This window comes from Cynoglossus semilaevis, chromosome 1 (genome assembly GCF_000523025.1).
Source record: "Cynoglossus semilaevis isolate Cse_v1.0 chromosome 1, Cse_v1.0, whole genome shotgun sequence".
Lineage (NCBI taxonomy): Eukaryota > Metazoa > Chordata > Actinopteri > Pleuronectiformes > Cynoglossidae > Cynoglossus > Cynoglossus semilaevis.
The window spans coordinates 17,838,817-17,859,723 of record NC_024307.1 but is presented as its reverse complement, the minus strand read 5'-3'; the positions used below and the strand labels follow the sequence as shown (position 1 = coordinate 17,859,723).

The window sequence follows — 20,907 nt, the reverse complement described above, 5'->3', positions numbered from 1 at the left end:
AAGAAGATCTTAGACTTCTTCTAATCATTACTTATATTGGAGGTCCTCATCTTACGGAGGAGTTCCGTTCCTACAGTGCAGTGTAACTTAGTTTTCGCAGTAAGTCTGAACTCACATAATGTACATCAGTACCTGTCACTCACCTGCGCTAACACAGTGGTAACATTATAATGTAGAACATAAAAACTTTAGAAGAGTCTGACCGACACCTGGGAGCCATGATGAAGGGCATAAAGTTCCCAAATAAACAACACAAACGAAAGAAAGTGAATGTAGCACAATCCAATGTATGGGATACATCTGAGAAATGTAAACGAAGCCGTCTTCTAAGTATAAAGCTGTGTGACAATGTTTCCACTCGTCAACTAGTTCCCGTGTGAACTACAGTAGTTTTAACGCCCTACGTCGGAATGATGAAAGAAGACTTTCTTAATAAATTTATGGAAGACGCTGACATTACCACAAAATACCATTGGTGGAGGATGTCGTGACCTGACTGGACCCACTGTATTTTCACAGTGTGGCTTCTGTCTTCAGCTTAGGTAATTTGATTGGATCATCAGATTTGGAGGAGTTTGTCTTTTATTTGAATGTTGTTGACAATCCTGCGGGTGTAAATAAGACAGTGTGATTGAAGATTGGAGTCTGATTGCTTTCCCTCTCGTGTTTGTCTTGTGTTTGTCGTGCAGGTCAAATTTCCGGTGGAGAGGCTGCTGCTGCTGCTGCCGCCGCTGAGTTTTTGATGAGATCAGATTTTCAGACAGTGTATGAAAGTGAAGAAATTGAAATGAGATCTAAAAAACATTTTGTGAACTGAATTTCCATCTGCAGGATCACAGTCCTCTGCCAACATCCATCACCGTCACTGCCAACAGAATGGAAGCCAAATCATTTGTGAATTTTAATGTCTGAACAATAGCAGCATTGGGAAACTATTGTAAACAGCAGTGATATCACACACTCAAACCATAAAACCCTTGACTCTCTTCCTGCGTCCATCAGCAGCCTGTCACCTCACACTGTTGGTGGACGGAGGTGTCGTTGGGTAAAATGTGCTCATGTGTTGGTGTCTTCTCATGGATTTTTCTCATGGTCTCGGTCTCAGCTTCGGGTTGTTCCCTCATTGCACTGTCAGAGGGTGATCTGCAGCCAATCACAGGCCATCTGTCTGGACAGAAAAAATGGCTGCTTCACCCAAAGGCTTTGGACTGTGTCTACTGTATCTGATTGTAATTGGTGGTTGAGATGAAGTTTGAAGGTGAAACAATGTGTTATCCTTACATGTGTGTCTCACAATTTACAGGAAATACTCTTTCTAGCAAAAAGTTTACATTTTATTAGAAATCTATAAATTGAATAAATGTGAAAATTCATTAGATTTTTTCACAGCATTTTGAAGATAATATAACAGGTAGATAATAGAGGTTTTTTCTGCCCCACAAAGATGTTTTCCTTGTGAAACAACCCACATTCTACAAGGCAAATATGACATTTGCCTAGCTAAATGCTATAGCTAGCATAGCTATAACTATCTCATTGTTAGCTAGGCAAATAAATGGCAGAATGGGTCACGATCTCTAGTCAGCTGACTTGGCCCATACACTGTAATGTCTTCTTGTCTAACCAAAGGTCAGAATAATGTGGCCCACACTGTGGATATGAGAGGTTGACCAGAAGAATCAACCAAGCCATAACCCAAATTGTTAAATACCAGTAGAGACCCACAGTTCATTGCCTTATATGACCCAACAGCAAAAAGTGAAAGTGAACTACGTGTCATTGTGACACAGCACACCACTGCACACAATGAAATGCGACCTCTGAGTTTGACCCATCACCAAGGTGAGCAGGGACAGGGCAGCTCAAGTGCCCGGGGAGCAGTGTGTGGGGAAGGTGCCATGCTCAGTGGCAATTTGGCAGCTGGTGGACTCGAACCTGAAACCTTCCAGACCCAAGTCCACCTCCTTAACCATCAAGCCTGTTTGGCCCACTAATAGGCCACACACAGGGTTGCCTTGCAATTAATTTACCACGAACTGTCCAGGTAGATCTGTTGGAGGTAGATCCTACCTTCACTGATGAATTGAATGAATGTCATGAGTGAAAACATTTGTTCTGTCTAGAGCAGATGCAGATTAAGGAAGGAGACATTTCCAGGGCTGCTCTCTCCATGTCCCATGGTGCTCTGCAGGAAAATAAATATCAGCTCCTTGTATGAGAGCGTCTCCTCATTCCGTTTGCTGAACTGTCCTCAGCCTTGGAGCTCCAGTCGCAGCCTCAGGGTCTCTGTCAGACACATCACAGGCTCTGATTCTGTAGACACAGAGCTGATGACACCGCATGCATTATTTAAAAACTCCATCCAACTCACAGTGTCACAGCATTTTAATCTGCAGCCTCTTCTCTGGAGCCTGTCACGTCTCCTCTGCTGCGCTAACAGGCTGAGGTGAACAGAGGACTCTGACACTGGGCTTCGTTTCCAGATATAACCCACATGTTCTCTTCTGTTTCCTTAAATTAGCCACGAAAACTGGGGAAAGTGGAGACGAGGTTCAGTCAGCAGAGTGATGACTATGTTGTGAGGGTCTCCCCCAAAATACACTGGCTTCTAATGACTAAAAAAACAGACAAACAGATTTTTACTTTGACAAATACATCCTCACTTCGACCTGTCTTCTTATTTGTGGTCCATGAATAACAAGGTAGTGCGGTCTGTGGTTGGAGCCTAGATGCTTCACAGGATGTATTAGACCACGTCTGAGCTTAACAAGAAGCTAAGCCAGACATTCTCTGGTCCTGTGCTGAACCCCAGCACAACAACCTCACAACATCACAGCACGCAGATGAATATTGTAGGCCTATTGTTGAAAAAAAAAAGTTTTAAGACTGAACTTAATGACATAAACTGACCACAGAGGGCAGCACCACGGTTATTGTACATCGTACACTGTATGATTTGCATGTAACAAATAAAACTGAGAGTAATATTCAAGAGTAAAAAAGTAAAAGATTTATGTTTGAATATTTTTGAAGATGACTATCAGTTTGAGAAAAAATAAAAATGTTTATGACAGGTTTCTGTGACAGCAGCACTGCAGCTTGTACGTATTAGAGGAGGAGGAGAGTCGGTGAGACCAGAGGGAGTCGGATGATTAAGAGCAGGACTGTGTGACCTGCTGCTTCAGACGATCCACCATTAATCTCCACTGCTCCAAAAAGACCCACTAACGGGTCCTCCCCTGCTCTGAAGGATTTATAATTCTAATAATAAAGAGTTCATCCATCGGTAATCTGATTACCTGTCATTGTACTGTGTTATTATTACACTGTAGTCAATGGTGTTGATGTCCACGTACGTAAATACAGGACAGAACCAGACTGAGATTTTTTTTTTTACTTTCAAGCCTGAAAACAGAAAAAGGAACAAAACAGAGATGAAGAATTCTGTCTAATTTGTTGTTTTTTTTCTCCAAGCGTTTCTTCTAGGTTTCCTCCAAGAATTTTCTTCTTTTAAACCTCATCCTTCTGGTCATTTAACTCTCTTGGAATCTATCTTCATCTCATACGTCTCCATCTTTTTCTTTATCCCCACAAACCCCCCAAAACAAAATAAACTCCATTCTTGACAGCACAAGAGTAAAGGAAAAGACCTCAGGGGTTTCTTTTTGTGATCTCAAACAACAAATCAAGAAGTGTTTAACACTCAAACATAAAAGAACATTCAAGAACAGTGATCTCCTGAGAGCCAAACAACAGGACTCTGTCATTACTGACCGCCTGGTCTCTTATTAGATCAATGTTATGGTCTCACTTAGTTCCCAAAACCAAAAATGTTGTTTTCCAAACTGATAAAACTCCATTCTTCCAAACTTTTTTATTTATATATTTTTAATGTCATTGACACTTCGTTTTCTTGATGCATAACAATGTCTACTGTGTCAGTAAAAAGGGAAAACAGGCTGCAGACAAACTGACAGCTGGAAATGAAATTCACCTGAGGGAGGGTTGATGGGAAGGCTGACAGGTTCAAAAAAAAAGGAAAAACCTTCAAAACAACAGTGACAGACAGGAGAGGAAAATCCAGGCTGAATTTAAATATGCAGCAACAAAAACAATTTCCCCAACGTAATCAGATCCAGGAAACAGCTACGAATACTGACTTTATGATGACCACATGAAGAGGATGAGGAAAGGCGTAGGGAAAAAACTTAATTAAAGTACACAAAACATAAGAAAAATGTTAATGTTGGCAAAATATAGCTAACGATTAGCCAAAGAATGAAGGTGTTTGAGTCACATTTACCTGTAAACACAGAAAAGAGGAAGACGATGGACGGGACAGAAAGTGATCTCTGCAAAAACACAGAGAGAGTAAGAGATTTTTGTCTCCAAAGTTCTGCCCAATGCCTGATTTAATTTATTTTCTTGTTAAAAATGGACAATACAAAGAAATGAGTCTTAAGACAAACTTGGATATAGATGCTATTTTTCTGTGTGTGATTTGTTAGAGTAACCGATAAAAAGAAGGTAAAGAAGGAGCTAAAAATAAACAAATCACAAAGCAGAAACACAACAGGGCAATGTCGCCCTCTGGAGGAGAAAACGAATAATGAGGTCATTTAAAATCCCCAGGTACTAAGATTGGTGTAATGATACTTCAGACTGGAATAAACCTTTATCACTTTTTATCACTGCAGTCACTTGAAGACCTTACACTGTGGGTAAAAACGTTACTAAAAAATAAGAATATTAATATCATAATATAATACATTCGGTCTCGTTGTTTCAGTCACTTCATCGACTGCTTTATAACTAAAGCGAAACAGAAATAAAGCAAAACAATTATTATATCTCCACCCTACACTACACCACGTCAGCACTGAGTCTGGATCTGCTGGGGATTTCTTCAGGTTTAAAGGAGGGTTTTTTTTCCTCCCCGACGTTGCTAAAATTCTTGCTCAATTTGGTACCTTACAATGCTTTTACTCTGTATTTTAATTTGAGACAAGCGTGAGTCCGGGCTATACAAATAAAATTGACTTGACTAGAAAAAAAATACTGGATCAAAAACACATTGGACTTTAAATCTAAAAACCATGTTGCGTGAGATTGATAATCTGATGATAACTGATTTTAAAAAGTGATGATTTGCGTCACATTTTTGACTTCTCAATCGACTTCTCACTGCCTGTTTGTCTAAGGTTTCACTTTGATTCTTACGTAATAAACCAGCGGTCATTGAAGGCAGCACAGGTACGAAGTCCAATGCCACAGTAAAGACAATAATCTGGGTACAAACGGAAAGTAGTCGTTTGGGTGTGAGAAAAGGTGAATGTTTGTGTTCGTTTAATAATTAACTTTGACAACAAGGTTTTAAAAGTCGTCTTTATCTGTGCTTGTCCCACGCAGTTTCTTCTTGACTCCTCCTCCTGTCTCTCCAAGGTGAATTTACCTCTTCGAGTTTCAACCTTCACCTAAGAGAAAGTGAGTCTCTCGGAACACTTGAAAACTAACTGACGATTCGACAGGAACGTGAACACGTGAGTAGTAAACGAAAGACTATTTTTCACGAGTTTGTTCTGTTTGAAGTCGTGTTTTAAAGACAAAAAACGAGTACATGTGCAGGTGAATCTTTGACAGTGTGATAAAAACAGCTGACGTTGATTAGTGTTGTCTTAGAAACATTAGTGTCTTCATATTTTATTTTGTTTTTTTAATAATCTAGACCAGGGGACACCTGGTAGCCCCCATGGACTACCTGAGGTGCCAGCAGGTTGTGTTCTAAAAATCAAACTAGTCAACAAGAAGGTCAAAAATGTGATTGTTACTGTGCATTTTTAATCAGTTCCACCTGCACTGATATTCAAATGGTAAGAAGAGTGTCTGCTATTGTATGTACCAGAACTATTATTACATTGTCTGGGAAGTCGGTATTGTGTATTACTATTGTGCATCAGAGTGCCCTTGAAGTGGCTCTCAGTTTCAGAAAGGTCAGTGACCCCTGATCTAAACTCTAACCCCGGGGCCAACAAATAAGTGACCTTTTTTTCTATTATATTTTAGCCACAAAATAATTTCTAATGAAAGAAAAATAATTATTCTACAGTCAACATTTAAAATTGCTTTTATAGTCTCTTTTATAGCCTCAAAGGAAGCTAAAAGGTACAGCAGGTGAGGAGAGAATAGTAATTACCATACATTTTACTCAAAAGAACTGATATTGGTCAGAGGCTGTGGTTTTTAATAAATGACTTCTGTTACTGTAATCTCTGGTCACGTGTTGACCAAACTGCTCTGACAGGTTGTTGTGTTCCCTGTAAACAAATGTGAAACCTAACAACACTAATCTAAAACCAAAGCCACACGTACTGGAGGAAGAGCAGAGGGGATTTTCTGACATTTTAATTTCCATCACAGCCAAGTGCGATGTCAGAGACAAGGGAAAAACCAGACCCAGACCAGATTACCAGGTCTCCAACAGCCAATGACAACTCGAAGAAGCCTCTGGGTTTGGTGCAGTCGTTCCGGAAGAGCTTCCGGAAAGGCTCAGAAAAGAGTGCACCCTCTCAGACGTCTCAGACGGAGGCAGCAGGAGGTGAGTCAAATTCACCTCCACCCAGTGAGTACCGATGGACACACCGATGGAGGAGACAGAGAGAACACATGTCCACCCCTGTGGAGAGGTGTTTGTAGCCCAGTGGTGATGGATGGTTCATCTGTGACCCTCAGCAGAACACTTACTCTCAACTCTCCCATCCTGCCCTGAAACTGGATAGCGAGTTTGATCTGAGAGGAAATGCATGGTCACAAAAGTGTTTTTTTCTTTAACTTTCAGTTTTAAATGTTAATCACATTTAACAACGTAGTGCACATAACCGCTCGTTTTCACTTCGATGAAAGTTGAGAAGAGTTTGTTTTTATTCTGGAGCCAATCCCACTGAACACAAACTTTCACTAGATTTTAATCTCCACATTCCAGTGTGGGTTCAGTTTCAGGTCGGGGTAAAGGACGAGGCAGTGAAGGTCCTGTGAACAGCACACACAGGAATGTTTTCTTTCAAAACTACAAACATCACAAAACTAGTTTAAAATGTTGAAAGTTACTAAATGGAAGTGATTTTCTTTTCTTAGTTGTACTATTTTCCTCTGTCAGGCCCCAGCACTGAATCTGCAAGTTCTCCTGTAAAGGAGCAAAGGAGCAAATCAATGAAGCGTTCAAAGACAGGTGACACAATTCAAAAAACACACCTTTTTGAATGTAATCTTACTGCAGGTTAATATTTGCCGACACTCTGATCCACTGCGTTCTACTTCCTCAGATCCAAACATGACTACGTCCAGTGAATTCTTCAAAAGTTCTCGTCGGAGCCTGAGATTCAGCTCCAAAAAGGACAAGGACCACGACAAGGTAGCTAAAAAGGAGCTGCTCATTTCTGAAGCAGCAGCAGCAGCAGCGGAGAAGATAGTGAAGGAGCAGGAGAAGAAAGAAGAGGAGGAGTTGGCTGAGATCGATGAGCTGTACACGCTGCCAGAACTTCCTCACACACCTCTGTCAGGTACTGACACTACTGTGGGGTGGTCCTGATGGGACACAGAGAAAAGACTGAGGGTTATGACAATGTGGAGAACATTAGTGTTCTCTAAACATTGTTCACCAGGATAATTGATAAGTAATGTAAAAAAACTACACAGACAGATAGATAGATAGATGGATGGATAGATCTTTATTATTATTATTTATTTTATTATCTGATAATTATGTCAGACAAAAAAAAGATGTGAATTTATTTATCATTTTTAGTCTCCAACCTTGGAACATTGACTGACCTTTACTTTGTCACTGTGGTCAGAACAGAACGCCTTCCTGTGGTCTGTCTGTACAGTAAACTGACTGGTTTATCGCCCTGTGTTTTGTCAACAGGAGCTGAAGCTGAAGATATGAATCTGAATACACAGCTTTATCTCTGTCTTTTCTCACACGGCCTGGGAAACTTAATCCTGAAGGGTTTCACTGTTCTCTGATGATAACGTCCAGGTCTGCTCTGTGTTTTCTTCCAGTGATGCAGATTAGTAAACTGATAGAAATGGAGGTTCTGGAGGAGGCTCACCTCAACCTTCTTGCCATGCGCCGGGAGTTCCAGCAACAACAGCAGTGTGGACAAGACTCGCCCATAGATCTGGCCAAGAAGGAAAAAGACCTCAACCTTCTTTATATGGATCTCAGGAACAAGATCAATACCATTGTTCGCGACTCCAACTCCATGCCCTCCAGGAACAAGGGTCTCCTGGTCCCAGTGGCGCGCATCATCCAGGAGGAAGAAAAGCGCACGGATGAACCAGGAGGACTTCCAGGAAGCTGGATGGAAGCCTGGAGGGAGGCCGTGAGTGAGGGTGTGAGGGTGAAGGTGGAGAGCGTTCACCTGGAGCAGAACACCGCCGGCCTGAGTGTCCACCTGGGGCTGCTGGGTAAGGCGATCGTGGACGACCTGGAGAGCGTGAAGAGGGAGCTGCGTTGGTCCTACCCTCCCAGCTTCAGGGTCTTCAGCACCTACGTGAAGGGCTACCACAGGACTGTGGGGCAGCACATGAAGAAGCTGGAGCAGCAGGTGACAGAGCTGAAGGACATGTATGCCCTCCTGGACTGGATCATCAACAAATACAGCAGGTCAGAGATTTACAAAGTCAGCAGCTAAAGCTGCAGTATGTCATCTCCTTCACTTCAAACAGCCTGTTCATGCTGCTGCGGGGCCACAACTCAGGACACTGAAAATTAAAGAATAGTTTACTGCTCATATTGATACAAAGTTGTCAAATATTTACAGCTCTGGGATCTTTTTTTTTTTTTTATAAGCCTCATATTTGGAAAACAACTCCTTCACACTGTGTGAACTAACTTCACTTCAAACCCACTGACAGTGAAGGGTCTCCTGTGTCTCTGACAGTGAAAAGATCATGGGAAATCTGTCCCTGCAGCCAGAGATGGTTGAAGAGAGCACTGAGCTGGAGCTGGAGGAAAACGTCCTGCAGGAGCTGAAGGACAAATACTGCAGCAGAGTCCAGGTCTGCTTTCTCAGTTGTCTTACTGCTTAACAGCTTCATCAAATATCTTACATTGTTTTTTACCATTGGTTTTGCTACAGGTGGACCTGAAGTTTTCACTGGACAGAATTATTCAACTTGAAAACGAAGAAGTTTGGATGAAAAAAAAAGAACCAACAAAGTTTGGGGAAGACAAGGATTCTCCATTCCACGCTATTTACATGGTAGGCCATGGGAAATATATTCATTTAAAGTATTTCATTGAATACTTTACTGCAATCAATGGCAAAATGTACAAAAACGTTGCATTCAAGATAATTTATGTTCAAGGAAATGTTGGTCAGAAATAAATAGGGAGGGAAGGTTTAACATTTATTTCACATTAAATGGTTAAAAAATAGAATGTACTTGATGGGTTATTAAACACATTAAATATATAATGTATGTGTACATGAAAAGTACATTACAAATCACACGACAAAAATGTAATTGTTTAATACATACAGTACATCTATTTACAGGCAAAACATTGTGTAATATACGGTAATGACCATATGGTGGCGGCAGAGAACCTAACCAGTGTGTGCGTGTGTCCTGTTTTTAGACAGTAGATGGAATAGTGAAAAACACTCAAGTACTTGATAAAGACCTGGGAACGAGAGTCATACCGTCCTGTCTCCAGGAACTGGAACAGTTTCCTTCAAGGTACCGAACACGCAGACCTTCACCCCTAACCTGAACCATCACAAACGCATGTCTACTGCCTGGTCCTAATCCTTACGCCAACTCTAACCTGACTTATTTCTATAGTTAACTCCAAACTAACCATTTGGTACTGGGCTGCAGTGGGATACAATAAAAAAAGTACTTACATTTTTAATAATTGACTTCATTCTAAATCCAGTCATATCATTTACTTTATTTAAAGATAATCTGGTCATTCAGACTCTGATACCAACAGAACAGAGTCTAAAAGAGGTTTTATTTTGAAAATGTAATGATCCTTCAAAGCTCAGCACCTTGGTACTGGTCTGTAGTAACAGGTGGTACTGGCTGACCAGTCCTTCCATCAAAAATGCTGGGCACCGCTGGTATAGATGGAACTGCTCTATAACAGACTAATAAATGTTTCTGCATTATTGTTGATTATTATTTGATTGATTATAAAAACATTTAATTTCTCAGGTTAAGAAACTCAGCTGCATGGACTTTACCGAATGTTTTTTAAGCTCCCGTGGACCACACACACACAACGGCTCGGCGGGCCGCATTTGGTCCCCGGGCCTTGACATGTATGACCTAGAGCAGGGATGTCACACCTGACTTGGCTTAACTAATCAACTGCTATGAGTCTTCAGACAGCTGATTGGTCAGTCACAGCAGCCCGTTGTGCCCAGGTCTGACCTAGAGCATGTGCGCACACACACACACTTGGCTCTATGTCTAATTGTAGATCTAGAATGAATAGACTGATGCATGAACTGTTTAATCAGACAGATGTCCTGTCTGAGTCCTCCTCCGACAGTCACAACTCACAGTGTTTACATTCTCTAACTGTCAGGAAATAACATCCTCTAAGTGCTGCTGCTCCTGCTCCTCCTCGGCCCACATAAACAGAAGAGCGTAGGAACAATGATCTGACACTCTGGTGATAATTTACCAGAGCACAGGTCAAAGGTCGGTGTCAGGCAGCAGACGGAAGGATTTTCAGGATCAGTATAAATAACAGAACTACAAACCTCTGACACATGTTGTTCTTCTTAGAAATCGGCACTTGAAAAATCCACATTTGCAGCAGGTCTAGATCATAGAAAGAGATTGAATAGAGAAGATGAAGAAGAAGAAGGGGAAGAGTAAAAGAGGAAGTTAAAAATAGTAAAAGCCACAAACACTAACTGCACGTGTGTGTGGCTTTCCTCTGACACAATACTGGAATATTTCAGATTCATTTTTTGATTGAGCAATTTTCCTCCCAAAGTTCTCTTTTATTTTCTCCTGACTAAATTCTAATACTTTGCAGATTGACTGTATTTCTCTTAATGTTCCTGAAGATGAAGAGTCCTCCTCATCTTCTGCGAAGACGCAGATGAGTTTGACTAATTCTCTCTGACTCTTCTCTCCTCTCCTGCAGGTTCGAGTCAGAGTTTGTCAGCCGGTGCTCCTCCCTCAGACCTCAGCCTCTCTGGACTCACTACCACATCTCCTACATCAACTGCTTCAGTGCATTACAGTAAGTCACATGACTTACTCACCCTGCTCCCTGGGCCTAAAGTCAGATTTCATTCTCACATAAAAGTACAGTCCTCCAGACAGAGATAGACTGTAATATGAAGCGACAGTCAACATCAGTCCCGCACACACACACCCACACACACACTCGCACTCACAAGAGGAAAACAAGTTCAAACCCAACAACAAATACAACAACGTTGAGCTAAACGCAGTAAACACCTGGTGGTAAAAACTATAAAAAACAAGTAGTGGACAAGTTGTTCTTCAACATCAACATACTGTATGTCAACAACAAATTATTTTTTGAAATAGCTCAACCAAACTTTAAGGAAACATTTAAGTAAATGTTGGCCAACATATAGCATAAAAATAACTTCATGTTGGGCAAAATGGCTGGTTGGACCTGTCACAGACTTCCATACAGACAGAAGATCTCTGCTTCAGGCTCCCATCCATGTGATGGTCTGCTCCCCATGTTTGGAGGGGGAGGGGTTAACTATGGGGAACCATCACTGTCCTGACTTCTGTCCTCATCACTGACCTCAGTACTGTCTTCACCACTGTCCTCACCACTATTGTCACTCTGCTCCCCTGCTGATTTCACTATGGTCCTCAGCTTTGTCCTCACACTGTGGTTGCCAATGGATTAAAAAAAAGAAGAAAAGAAATCAACAAAGTAATGAAAGTCCTGGCATGAAATGTTGTCTGCAGTGCCTTAAAATTCCCAGGAATGTTCTGTGTTCATCTACAGTCTTTCCATTAGAATTCCCCATGTCAAAAATACCCCATTCAGACTTCCTGTTACAGACATATGGACAGTGGGAAAAGAAGACATTCCCTGTTTGGATGACTCATCCTCAAACTATTCCTCTGCTGCCAAGACTCTTGTTTCTGACGCAATGGAGTTTAGCCAGTGCTGCAGCACGTCACGTGACTTCAGGGAACTGAGGCTCAGAGTGTGAAACACTCAAGTGCGCACACACACACACACACACAGACGCAGTTGTCTGTCGAAGCAAAACCACTACAGACAGTCACAGCCCGCAGTGTCAGTCAGCTGGCGGTGTTTGTCATGAGCCGCAGAGAGCTGAGTGTTTGTCACAGGAAGTTCAGGTTGAAAATAAAAAGACATTCGAAAAGTACAGTGGAGCCAGAGTAAAAAAAAACTGCAGAAAATGAGTGGGCTACTCTGCAAACATGTCTGAGCCAGACTAGAGAAAAATCCACACTCAACTGGACTGAAGCAAGTACAGACACTGGTCCATGACCATGACACACACAGACTTTCATCAAGTCATTCAAGAAAGTTACATTATCACGCTAAGAAAATTCCAACATTTCAAAATGGACTAATAGTCTGTGTGAGACAGATCGTAACTGATCTAAATCTGTGGGAGTTTTAGACAACAAAGAATAGAGAAGCCATAATCTTGAGATTATAAACTGGGTTTACTGAGCAGGGGAACAAAACGTTCGTGAGATAGTTTGTGTTTCCAAAAGCTGCCTAAATAATTAATAAAAAAAAAGACGTTAAAGTAATAAAATAAAAACATTTTATCAATTAGCCAAAATGATAAATAGCCTGATGAATCTTTCAAATCCTACATCTTAAAATGACCCAATATGTCGTCACTATGTCACTGATTTAAAGTTTCCAGGAATTTCAGGCTCAACTCAGCGGTCCACGTTTGGTATCCAGAATTAATCAAACATTTGGTTTGAAGACCAGAGATGTGACCCACATTCTGCATAAGTGCACACTAGATGTGGGCCACGGCAGACCCATGATGACTTGCTATGGACTGTCCTATGTGGACAACTGTAGTTTGTTCAAATTTTTAATTGTGTGTGTGTGTGTGTGTGTGTCTGCTGCAGGGAGCACATGGAGGTCTACAACAGCCCGAGTCCGGCCGAGTCGGAAACCTTCAGAAAGGAAGTGAAACGGCTGATGAGCAGACTGATGCAGAGTCTCGAGGATCAGTTCAAGGAGGACGTGAAGGTTCGGTTCTTTAAAGAACTTTAACAGTGTCACTTTAAACACAGAGGCAAAAGGAAGTTAAAAGTAATAAAAAGCCAGTGAGGCGTATAACCAAAAACCCCCTTTTAGTCCGACCCTAACCTTTTCAATTCTACAGAGCAAACTTCCTCTAAAGTTAAAGTTTAATGAGAGAAACATGATGTTACAAAAAGCCATGACTTCAGACTCCAAAAAAAAAAAAAAGGTTCCTCACAGAACTCCTCAAACATGTTTCCTAATTCCACTAGTTCTTACCAGAAACTGTGAAAACAGCTTAAAAACTTGGTTCAGTGTTCTGTGTTTTTTACTGGATAACCTTTGACCTGACCTGCCTTCACTACGTTGAGGGATGTTTAAATGTTTGACATGTTGTAAACGTGGCAGTCAGTGATCGTTTGTTGTCTTTTCGTCAGCCGTTCCTGAGACGGATGATGACCAGGAAGTGGCTCAGCAACAACGATGACTTTGATGAGCTCTACCAACGAACGACGACCTTGTATGAGAACTGTACTCTCTTGACGCCTCAACACGCACAGGTGTGTGTGAGATCACATTAAAGGAGGGGTAAGGGGGACGATGAGGGGAGAGAAAGGAGGAAAAAGATGGAGGGTGAGGACAGAGCAGTGGAGGAGTGGAGCAGCAGAAAGACAGTTCTGTGGTAGGGCAGTTATTATTTTGATGGACAAAAGTTCAATTTACAAGGACATGGAAAAAGGAAGTACTGTTTCAGATGCTTAGGCTCTTTTTTTTATTTCTTATTGTCTGCTGGGATTTTCCCCCATCCTCAAATAGAGTAAGGGTTAAAGCAGCATGGGTGGTCAGCTGTAATCGGATGTAGCTACGCTAAGTGTTGGAAGTTCCACCGAGTCAGTTTCTACATTAGATCCCACAGCTGTTAGTGAAAACTGTGACAGAGAGTGTTCCGGTCAGAAGACCAACTCTAGTGAGAGCTCAGGATTAAAGAGGGAAAGTGAAAGTGTGACTCATGAGAGACAGAAAGACATGTGACACTTATTATGTTATTCTGTTGTGTGTGATCCCTACACACAGGTCTTTGTCAGTCATTTACACTTCCACGTGTTGAGGGAGTATGTGGGTCAGCTGATGAAGAACAAATACTCCTGCAAGAACCGCAAACATGAGAAGGCTGCAGCAAAGATCCGAGAGCAGTGGGAGAAGCTGGTGGATGTTTTCACTGACATGGTAAATGTCATGGGGCAGTGGTGGCCTAGTGGTTGAGGAAGTGGACTTGGGTCCTGAAGGCACTTTCCTTCCTTCCACACTCTCACACAATAAGGCAACATGGAAGTTCCCCTTCAGAAAACTAACTGCTTAATTGTGCAATCTGTGTTTGATGATGTCATCACTAAACAATACAACAGTGATAGGTAACCATAGTCACAATAAAGTCCACAGAGGAAATCACAGATTTGAGCTCACAAAGACACGGGCTGCTGGTACATCGCTGCCTCATGTGGCTAGTTTATGTCACTGAGGTAAATCTGAATTCAGGATTCTAAACAGTGAAGTCAGAAAACAACACATCTGAACGGCGGAGGCAGCAGCGGATCAACTGGCTCTGTGCATTTATAAAAATGATAGGTTTTCTGTAAAACATGCAACTAAAGTGTCTGCAGTGAAAAGATAATATAAAATGTCCTGCTGACGAGTCACTCAAGTTTACTGCTGGAAACATGTTATCAACATGTGATGTTTTCTGTATTTGTCCCTGGCAGACATTGACTCATGAGTGGATGTTCACAGCTGGAGACGATCTGAGTGACATCATCGGACAGAAGAACAAGGCTGACATTAAGGAGCACCTTGAACCTGTGGTGATGCATTACCCTGACTTTAGGTAAAAATGGAAACTGAAGGAGAAATGGTCTGATCACACCCTTGCTGTGTGTTTATCAGTGGGAGGAGAGACATTTGTGAAACTCATCAGTGTTGAAATAAAACTTGTTCAAATGGAGAAGAAAGAAATATCCCCAAACATGACATTTTTAAACAACATCCTCATTTTTTAGAGAAGATGAAGCAAAGGCCTATTACAAGATTTGAACCTTTTTTTAGCTCAACTTCTTATATCATTATAGGAAATGACCATCACAACCCCACATTAACACCATTAATCTATTTACATGGAGGTTTTATTTTAAACAAGCCAGAAGAAAAGGTCAACTTGGTCCCAGGACTCTGACTGTTGGCAGTGTTCCTGTCTGAGACAGAAACAACAATGGTGGCCATGTACGGGTCAAAGATAATAATAATAATAATGACAAACAAAAATCATAAAAATAAGATAGAAATGGTTATATATTATCATTATTATCAAATTAAATAATATTCCACAGTTTTGCAAGTTTTAAACAGAATCCACAGTCCGAGTGTGACAACAATCCAGACCATGTCTGAGATGTTTCACCATTCAGGTCCAGCAACCACATGTTCAGAGACCAATGAGAGAAGAGAGAATACGCCATCAGTGAATTCATCACTTACCTCTGAGCTGTCCTGTCGTCTTTGTTGGTCCAAATAACACGTTGTCCAGGGTTTGGGTTGACTGAGGGGTGAAGGTAAAGATCTGTTCTTTTCCTTGTACTCCAGAAATGTGAAAAAAAAAATCTTAATTTACTGAAGAATCGACACCAAAGGTGTAGGGTAGAATCCACACTGTGCAGCCGGTATGGTTTCTGCACAGACGTTTGCTAAAGCCTGGAACCCTGGAGAGGTCTACAGACTCCTGGTGTTCATTTAGAAGTTCTCACTTCTGATAGTCACAGAAGAGCCAACACGGCCAATCACAGAAACTCCAAACACCTGTGAAGGTGAGCAGAGGCTGAACAGCTGTTCCTGTGACTCCTGATTGGAACAGTTCACTCAGTTCATACGGAGGCTGTGATTGGCTGGTGGCCTCTCCAGTAGAGCTGACGTCAGTTACACGGCTAAATCTATATTAATCACATGAAGAACAATACTTCAGCTGTAACAGGGGAGCGTGTTCCCACTTCAAACGTGATAAGAAGCAGGTTCCTCCACCCCTGCCTCGGTGAAGACGTCTCAGTTCTTCATCATGGAACGTTAGAGTCTTTATCAAAGGACACATTTCTTCAGATAACAACTGAAGAAATCTTTAAAGGTTTAGTCTGGTCTGAGAACCAGGATCTTCAAACCTTCTGCATGTAAGGCAGGTGTGATAACCGCCACACAAATAGGGAGATTTCACAAAGATAAAAACATTTGGCCAAGATTAGAACCAGTTAAAGTTTATATTAAAATTAAATACATTTATGATGAGTCTTTCCTGTTGTCAGAAAATATTTTTAAGCAGCTATAAAAACATCATACAGCAATGATTATAAAACCTATGGTTCAGGGTTCAGTATCCACTCATTTCAGCCTGGGGCACTTCTTCTTCAGGTGGCCTGTGTACTGTGTGTATTCTTTGGGATTGTTGTTGCTGTGATTTACGTTTGAATTTCTATTTTTATATCACCTGCAGCAGGAAACACCTGGTGGCGCTCCTGAATTTCCGAGGACTCGTGCGAGGTCGGGAACATCAGCTGATCCTGCAGAGGTTTAAGGAGCTAAAGCAGAAAGTGGACTCAAGGAACGGCAGGGTCGACAGGAGCCGAATGTTGTTCGGCGACATGCAGGTCAACGTCAACACGGGCTTTCTGTCCAGCGCGCCTATGTTCTGCTTCCACTTCCTGCTGCCTGACAGCTGAGAATCCAGGACTGCTGTCCCACAACCTCCACACTGACTCCACACTGACACCAAAACACTGTGTGTGTGTTTGTGTGGTCCAGGTTGAACTGCCCGTGTGGGGAGAGGTTTGAGGTCTTAACTAGGACAGAGGGTTAGGGTTAGAAGTAGAACTGGCCCAAGGTTGGGGTTAGGGTTAGAAACAAGTATTAGTTATGGTTATGGTAAAGGGTACTCACAACTAATGAAAGCTGACACACACACACAAACACACACTACATCTTTGTTACATCAGGACTGGACTGGTCTTTAAACCAGGCCCGGGAGCATTTAAAGAGGAGTCACAAACAAAGTCTGCAACAGAACGGAAACTGGATCAGAGCCAAACTCAGAAGATAAACAAAGAGGAACCAGAGAACCCAGCAGGTCCTCAAACAGTGTGGACTTTCAATCACATAATGCTTCCCGAGACAGTCACGGGTCTATAGTACTGCAAAAACACGTGTACTGTCTGATGACCTGGTCATTAAATCCTCATTTTAAATATAAGAGTGGATGTTAAACATAGGTCCAGGTTCACCAGCTTCCAGTTGTTTTTGTGATTATACAGCTCATCCACAGCTGGACAACACTGGCTCTTCAGTTTCCAATTAATTTAGCAAAAAAAAAAAAAAAAAAATCCAACACAGAGGCTTTATTAATTTAAAATGTGTTGACATTTTTCTATGTGGTGTGTGCACAAAATTACAGAGAATGTGTTCTATTTTTATGACGCTCAGGTCCTCTATAATCAGTTGCTGTCCCTGAAACAGACGGTGATTTTTTTTTCTTTTTACAGCTGCAAAACCTGAATCTGCAGCTGCTGCTCTGACTTCTTCTAACTCTGCTCCCTTTTTAAACGTACGAGTCGGTACATGTTCTCACAAGATGGAGGTTGAATGTGTGTGTACGTGGTGTAGCCTTTCCTGTTCAATTTTGGCTTCACTGTGACGGCTGCCATGGAGCTAAATGACAGCTGCAGCTGCAGAATACTTTCACTTTCTATTTCAATTCAAGTCTGTTGATGCTGCTGCAGCTGCTGCTTCTACTGCAACAGAAAGCTCACAGTGGAACAGTGTTTCATTGGCACGCAGCTCCTGATGACACTGTGGAATAAGAAGATAGAAGAACTGTTTTCTAGGATTTCCCTAAAAAAGGGAAACCATTCTGTTTCTTCCCCTTTTCAGTTCCTCTGGTTGTTGAAATATAACAAATGTCTTTATGTATGCATGTATATATTTATATCATATGATCATATGTCAGCCACATGACTCAAATAAATATTTTCATTCAATATGTAAATAATGTACATTTACACTGTTTATTGTATTGCTTTCTCTGTAGAGACCTGCTGTGATGTATGGTCTAGAGCAGTGGTTCTCCAACTTTTTTTTACCACCTGAGAAAACACTGAGCTCTATGTTTATGTTTAAATGTTGTATTAATTGTCCATGGTATGTTTTAAATTTATTTAATTGAACATGTAAATAAATGTAAAACAATAATTTTCCCCTCGTACCACTAGAGAGCGCTCGAGTACCACTGTTGGTACGCGTACCACAGTTTGAGAACCACTGGTTTAGACTTTAGAGTAGGGATGGCACTGATGGAATCACTTTCCTGAACAGAATGTGGCTTAACAAGATCGCGAGGCACGCCGCAGTTCAGGAAATCCACCCCACATTTTACAGCCAGATAACAGACTGGAAATTTTACATAATTTTACATAAACCACACAGCAACATGCGTTATTTGCAGAGCTGAAATTCGCAGAGGTGTAACGGCTTCTTCATCAATATCACTAACTTAATTAAACATAAAAAGCGGCCCATCAAAGAGGATGGAATGTGCCGTGGGACAAAAAGACGTAAAGAGCCGCTTCTCACTTCTGGGGTCGTTCTAAAAGCAAGGTAAAGTCCCGACAGATGAAGTGTGTACTGGTACTCAGCTCAGCGACCTCCACTGTAGCCGTGACCGTTTTAAGACCCCTGGTGGCTGAGGAGAGCAACGCTGACAGCAAAATAAAAACAATAAAACGCACGCTCGTAGTGGACACGTGATACAAGGACAGGCCACGCCCCTTTTTTTATTAATGCTCCAGTTATTAATGTTGATTGACTGTCGATGTAGCCAGCAATAAATCGAATAAGGGCAGATGCACACGTTGTTGTAAGATGTTTACTTTGTCAAGAAGATGTTTGGTGTCCAAGTAGAAGAGACCCAGGGTTACGATGAGATGGAGGCAGATGGTTTACTCTGGTGACCCCTGATGGCAACAGTAAGAGAATAAAAAAAGGGATTTTTATTTTGATACTATTCTCACCAACACTACTGAAAGGGTTGAGTGGAGGAGTCCTTCATTTGTTGTACTACAAAGGAAGGAAAGGAAAGTGAACTCACACAACCAAATGACCTCTGCTTTTAACCCAACACCAAAGTGACCAGTGGAGCAGTGAGTGGGGACGGTGCCATGCTCAAGAGCACCTCAGTGGTAACTTGGCAGCTGGTGGACTACTAAAAGTTTAACCAGTGGCTGTAAGGTGATTAAACATTAACATGATTTTAATTTGGTTTTAGAGAATCAACGGCTGTCACTTTATGTATTTGTTTTGCAGTCATTCAGCCATCCAACAGCTGTGATGAAGACTTCAGAGGAAACACCGTATCAAGACACCCGGATACAGAACACTGTCTTTGTGATTTTCTGTGGTTTATCTTCCAGTCTGTGATGTTTTTAAATTCAGATTTGGGTTGTGGAGCCTCGCAGACACCTGGGTGCAGAGCTGCGTTCATGAACCATGTGCTTGAGGTTTCACGGTTGTTTCTCCTGCAGATCCTGCAGAGGAGGAAGTGAGTATCTTTACATCACCGATCTGATCATTTGTGTAAAAAGCCGAGAGATTATATACGATTTTTAAACTTTAAAACAAAATGAAGCTCCTGGTTTAAAGCAATTTTTTTACATTGCTACTCTTGGCAAAACTTCTATTTTTAATCGTACAAAATACAAACCTAACTAGGATGGTGTTGCTGTCAATTCAAATGTTTCTCAACCACTGTGCCCTGGCACACCAGTGTCTCATGAGAGACTCACTAAATTGGTCTCAAAACTACTATTTATTTATTGCATTTATTGCTTCATTTGTGTCTATATAATCCAGAGGTCCATTGAAATATTAGAGTTGTTGTTGTCTGGCTGTAGATACGGGCTGGAAATGTTGCCAACGCCCAAGTTTTTGTCAGCTGCAGAGTTTTTAGATGGCTGTGATGTCTAACAGGAAATGTGGTAACAAAACAAATGGAGTGAGTTGATCATCATCTGTGTATGATGATGATGAAGATCGTTATATGGGCTAACATTTAAATATATTTCTGCTGTCTTTGACCTAAATGTTAGCCAAAAATAGCAAAATGGCAAGGCCAAGAAAGGAAGATAAATGTTTATTGGCTCAGTTTTATGATTAAACTTAAGATTAAACTATGATCAATCTCGTGTCTTTAATATTGTATGTAACTTTACTTTGCCTATTTAGCAACTGCTAACTTTGACATTTTCTTAAGAATTAGAGTTTCTCATGAACTACTTAACAATGGGTACAGGTCAGTGATTAGTAAATGGTCCAAAAGTAATTAAAACGTCTCAGTGTTTCCTCAGAAACACACCAACATTTGATAGGGTCAACATTCTTCCTGTCGCTCCATCTAATCCAATATCACAGAACAACCTCCAGTATTTCTTCAGAGCTGCTGATTTCCAAAGCGTTTCCTCTATGTGTTTCTGAACGTGTGTGTGCATGTGGATGGTCCGTGGGTGGGTGGGTGGGTGGTCCTGTGGGTGGGGCCCGCGTCCTAATTCTTTTTGGGCCGGCGG

General features: G+C 41.5%; 2 protein-coding genes and 1 long non-coding RNA gene across 4 annotated transcripts in view; 2 read left to right on the top strand and 1 right to left on the bottom strand.

The window, feature by feature from the left end:
* The first annotated feature begins 5,222 nt into the window (after positions 1-5,222).
* Positions 5,223-18,345, top strand: exoc3l4 (exocyst complex component 3-like 4). 2 transcript variants are annotated; one of them, XM_008316001.2, is made up of 15 exons: positions 5,223-5,328; positions 5,410-5,540; positions 6,418-6,595; positions 7,154-7,225; positions 7,320-7,556; positions 8,059-8,665; positions 8,943-9,060; positions 9,141-9,263; positions 9,644-9,744; positions 11,171-11,269; positions 13,147-13,270; positions 13,702-13,824; positions 14,339-14,491; positions 15,025-15,146; positions 16,794-18,345. In XM_008316001.2, exons 3-15 carry the CDS (start codon positions 6,427-6,429, stop codon positions 17,017-17,019), a joined length of 2,274 nt encoding a protein of 757 aa, XP_008314223.1. In that variant the 5' UTR covers positions 5,223-5,328; positions 5,410-5,540; positions 6,418-6,426; the 3' UTR covers positions 17,020-18,345. The 2 variants fall into 2 exon arrangements, with proteins under 2 accessions (XP_008314223.1, XP_008314215.1); XM_008315993.2 differs by lacking the exon at positions 5,223-5,328 and having other exon boundaries at positions 5,342-5,540.
* On the bottom strand, positions 8,629-16,785 carry LOC103382995 (uncharacterized). The gene is made up of 3 exons (XR_521976.3): positions 15,794-16,785; positions 10,779-10,839; positions 8,629-8,763 (listed from the first exon to the last, which is right to left on the bottom strand). It is a non-coding gene; the product is annotated as an uncharacterized LOC103382995 (long non-coding RNA).
* A 1,396-nt stretch (positions 18,346-19,741) lies between the features above and the next one.
* LOC103382986 (tumor necrosis factor alpha-induced protein 2) overlaps positions 19,742-20,907 on the top strand; it is a 6,016-nt gene continuing 4,850 nt past the window's right edge. The window contains exon 1 of the mRNA XM_017038586.2: positions 19,742-19,886. Coding sequence (XP_016894075.1) covers positions 19,835-19,886 — 52 coding nt within the window. The 5' untranslated portion in view covers positions 19,742-19,834. The remainder of the gene's footprint in view (positions 19,887-20,907) is intronic.

Excerpts from the sequence above, each read along its gene's own strand:
- exoc3l4 (XM_008316001.2), top strand. The coding sequence starts at position 6,427 with ATGTCAGAGACAAGGGAAAAACCAGACCCAGACCAGATTACCAGGTCT. Across the intron at positions 9,061-9,140 it reads AATACTGCAGCAGAGTCCAG|GTGGACCTGAAGTTTTCACT; the intron begins GTCTGCTTTCTC and ends GTTTTGCTACAG. Across the intron at positions 13,271-13,701 it reads AGTTCAAGGAGGACGTGAAG|CCGTTCCTGAGACGGATGAT; the intron begins GTTCGGTTCTTT and ends TCTTTTCGTCAG.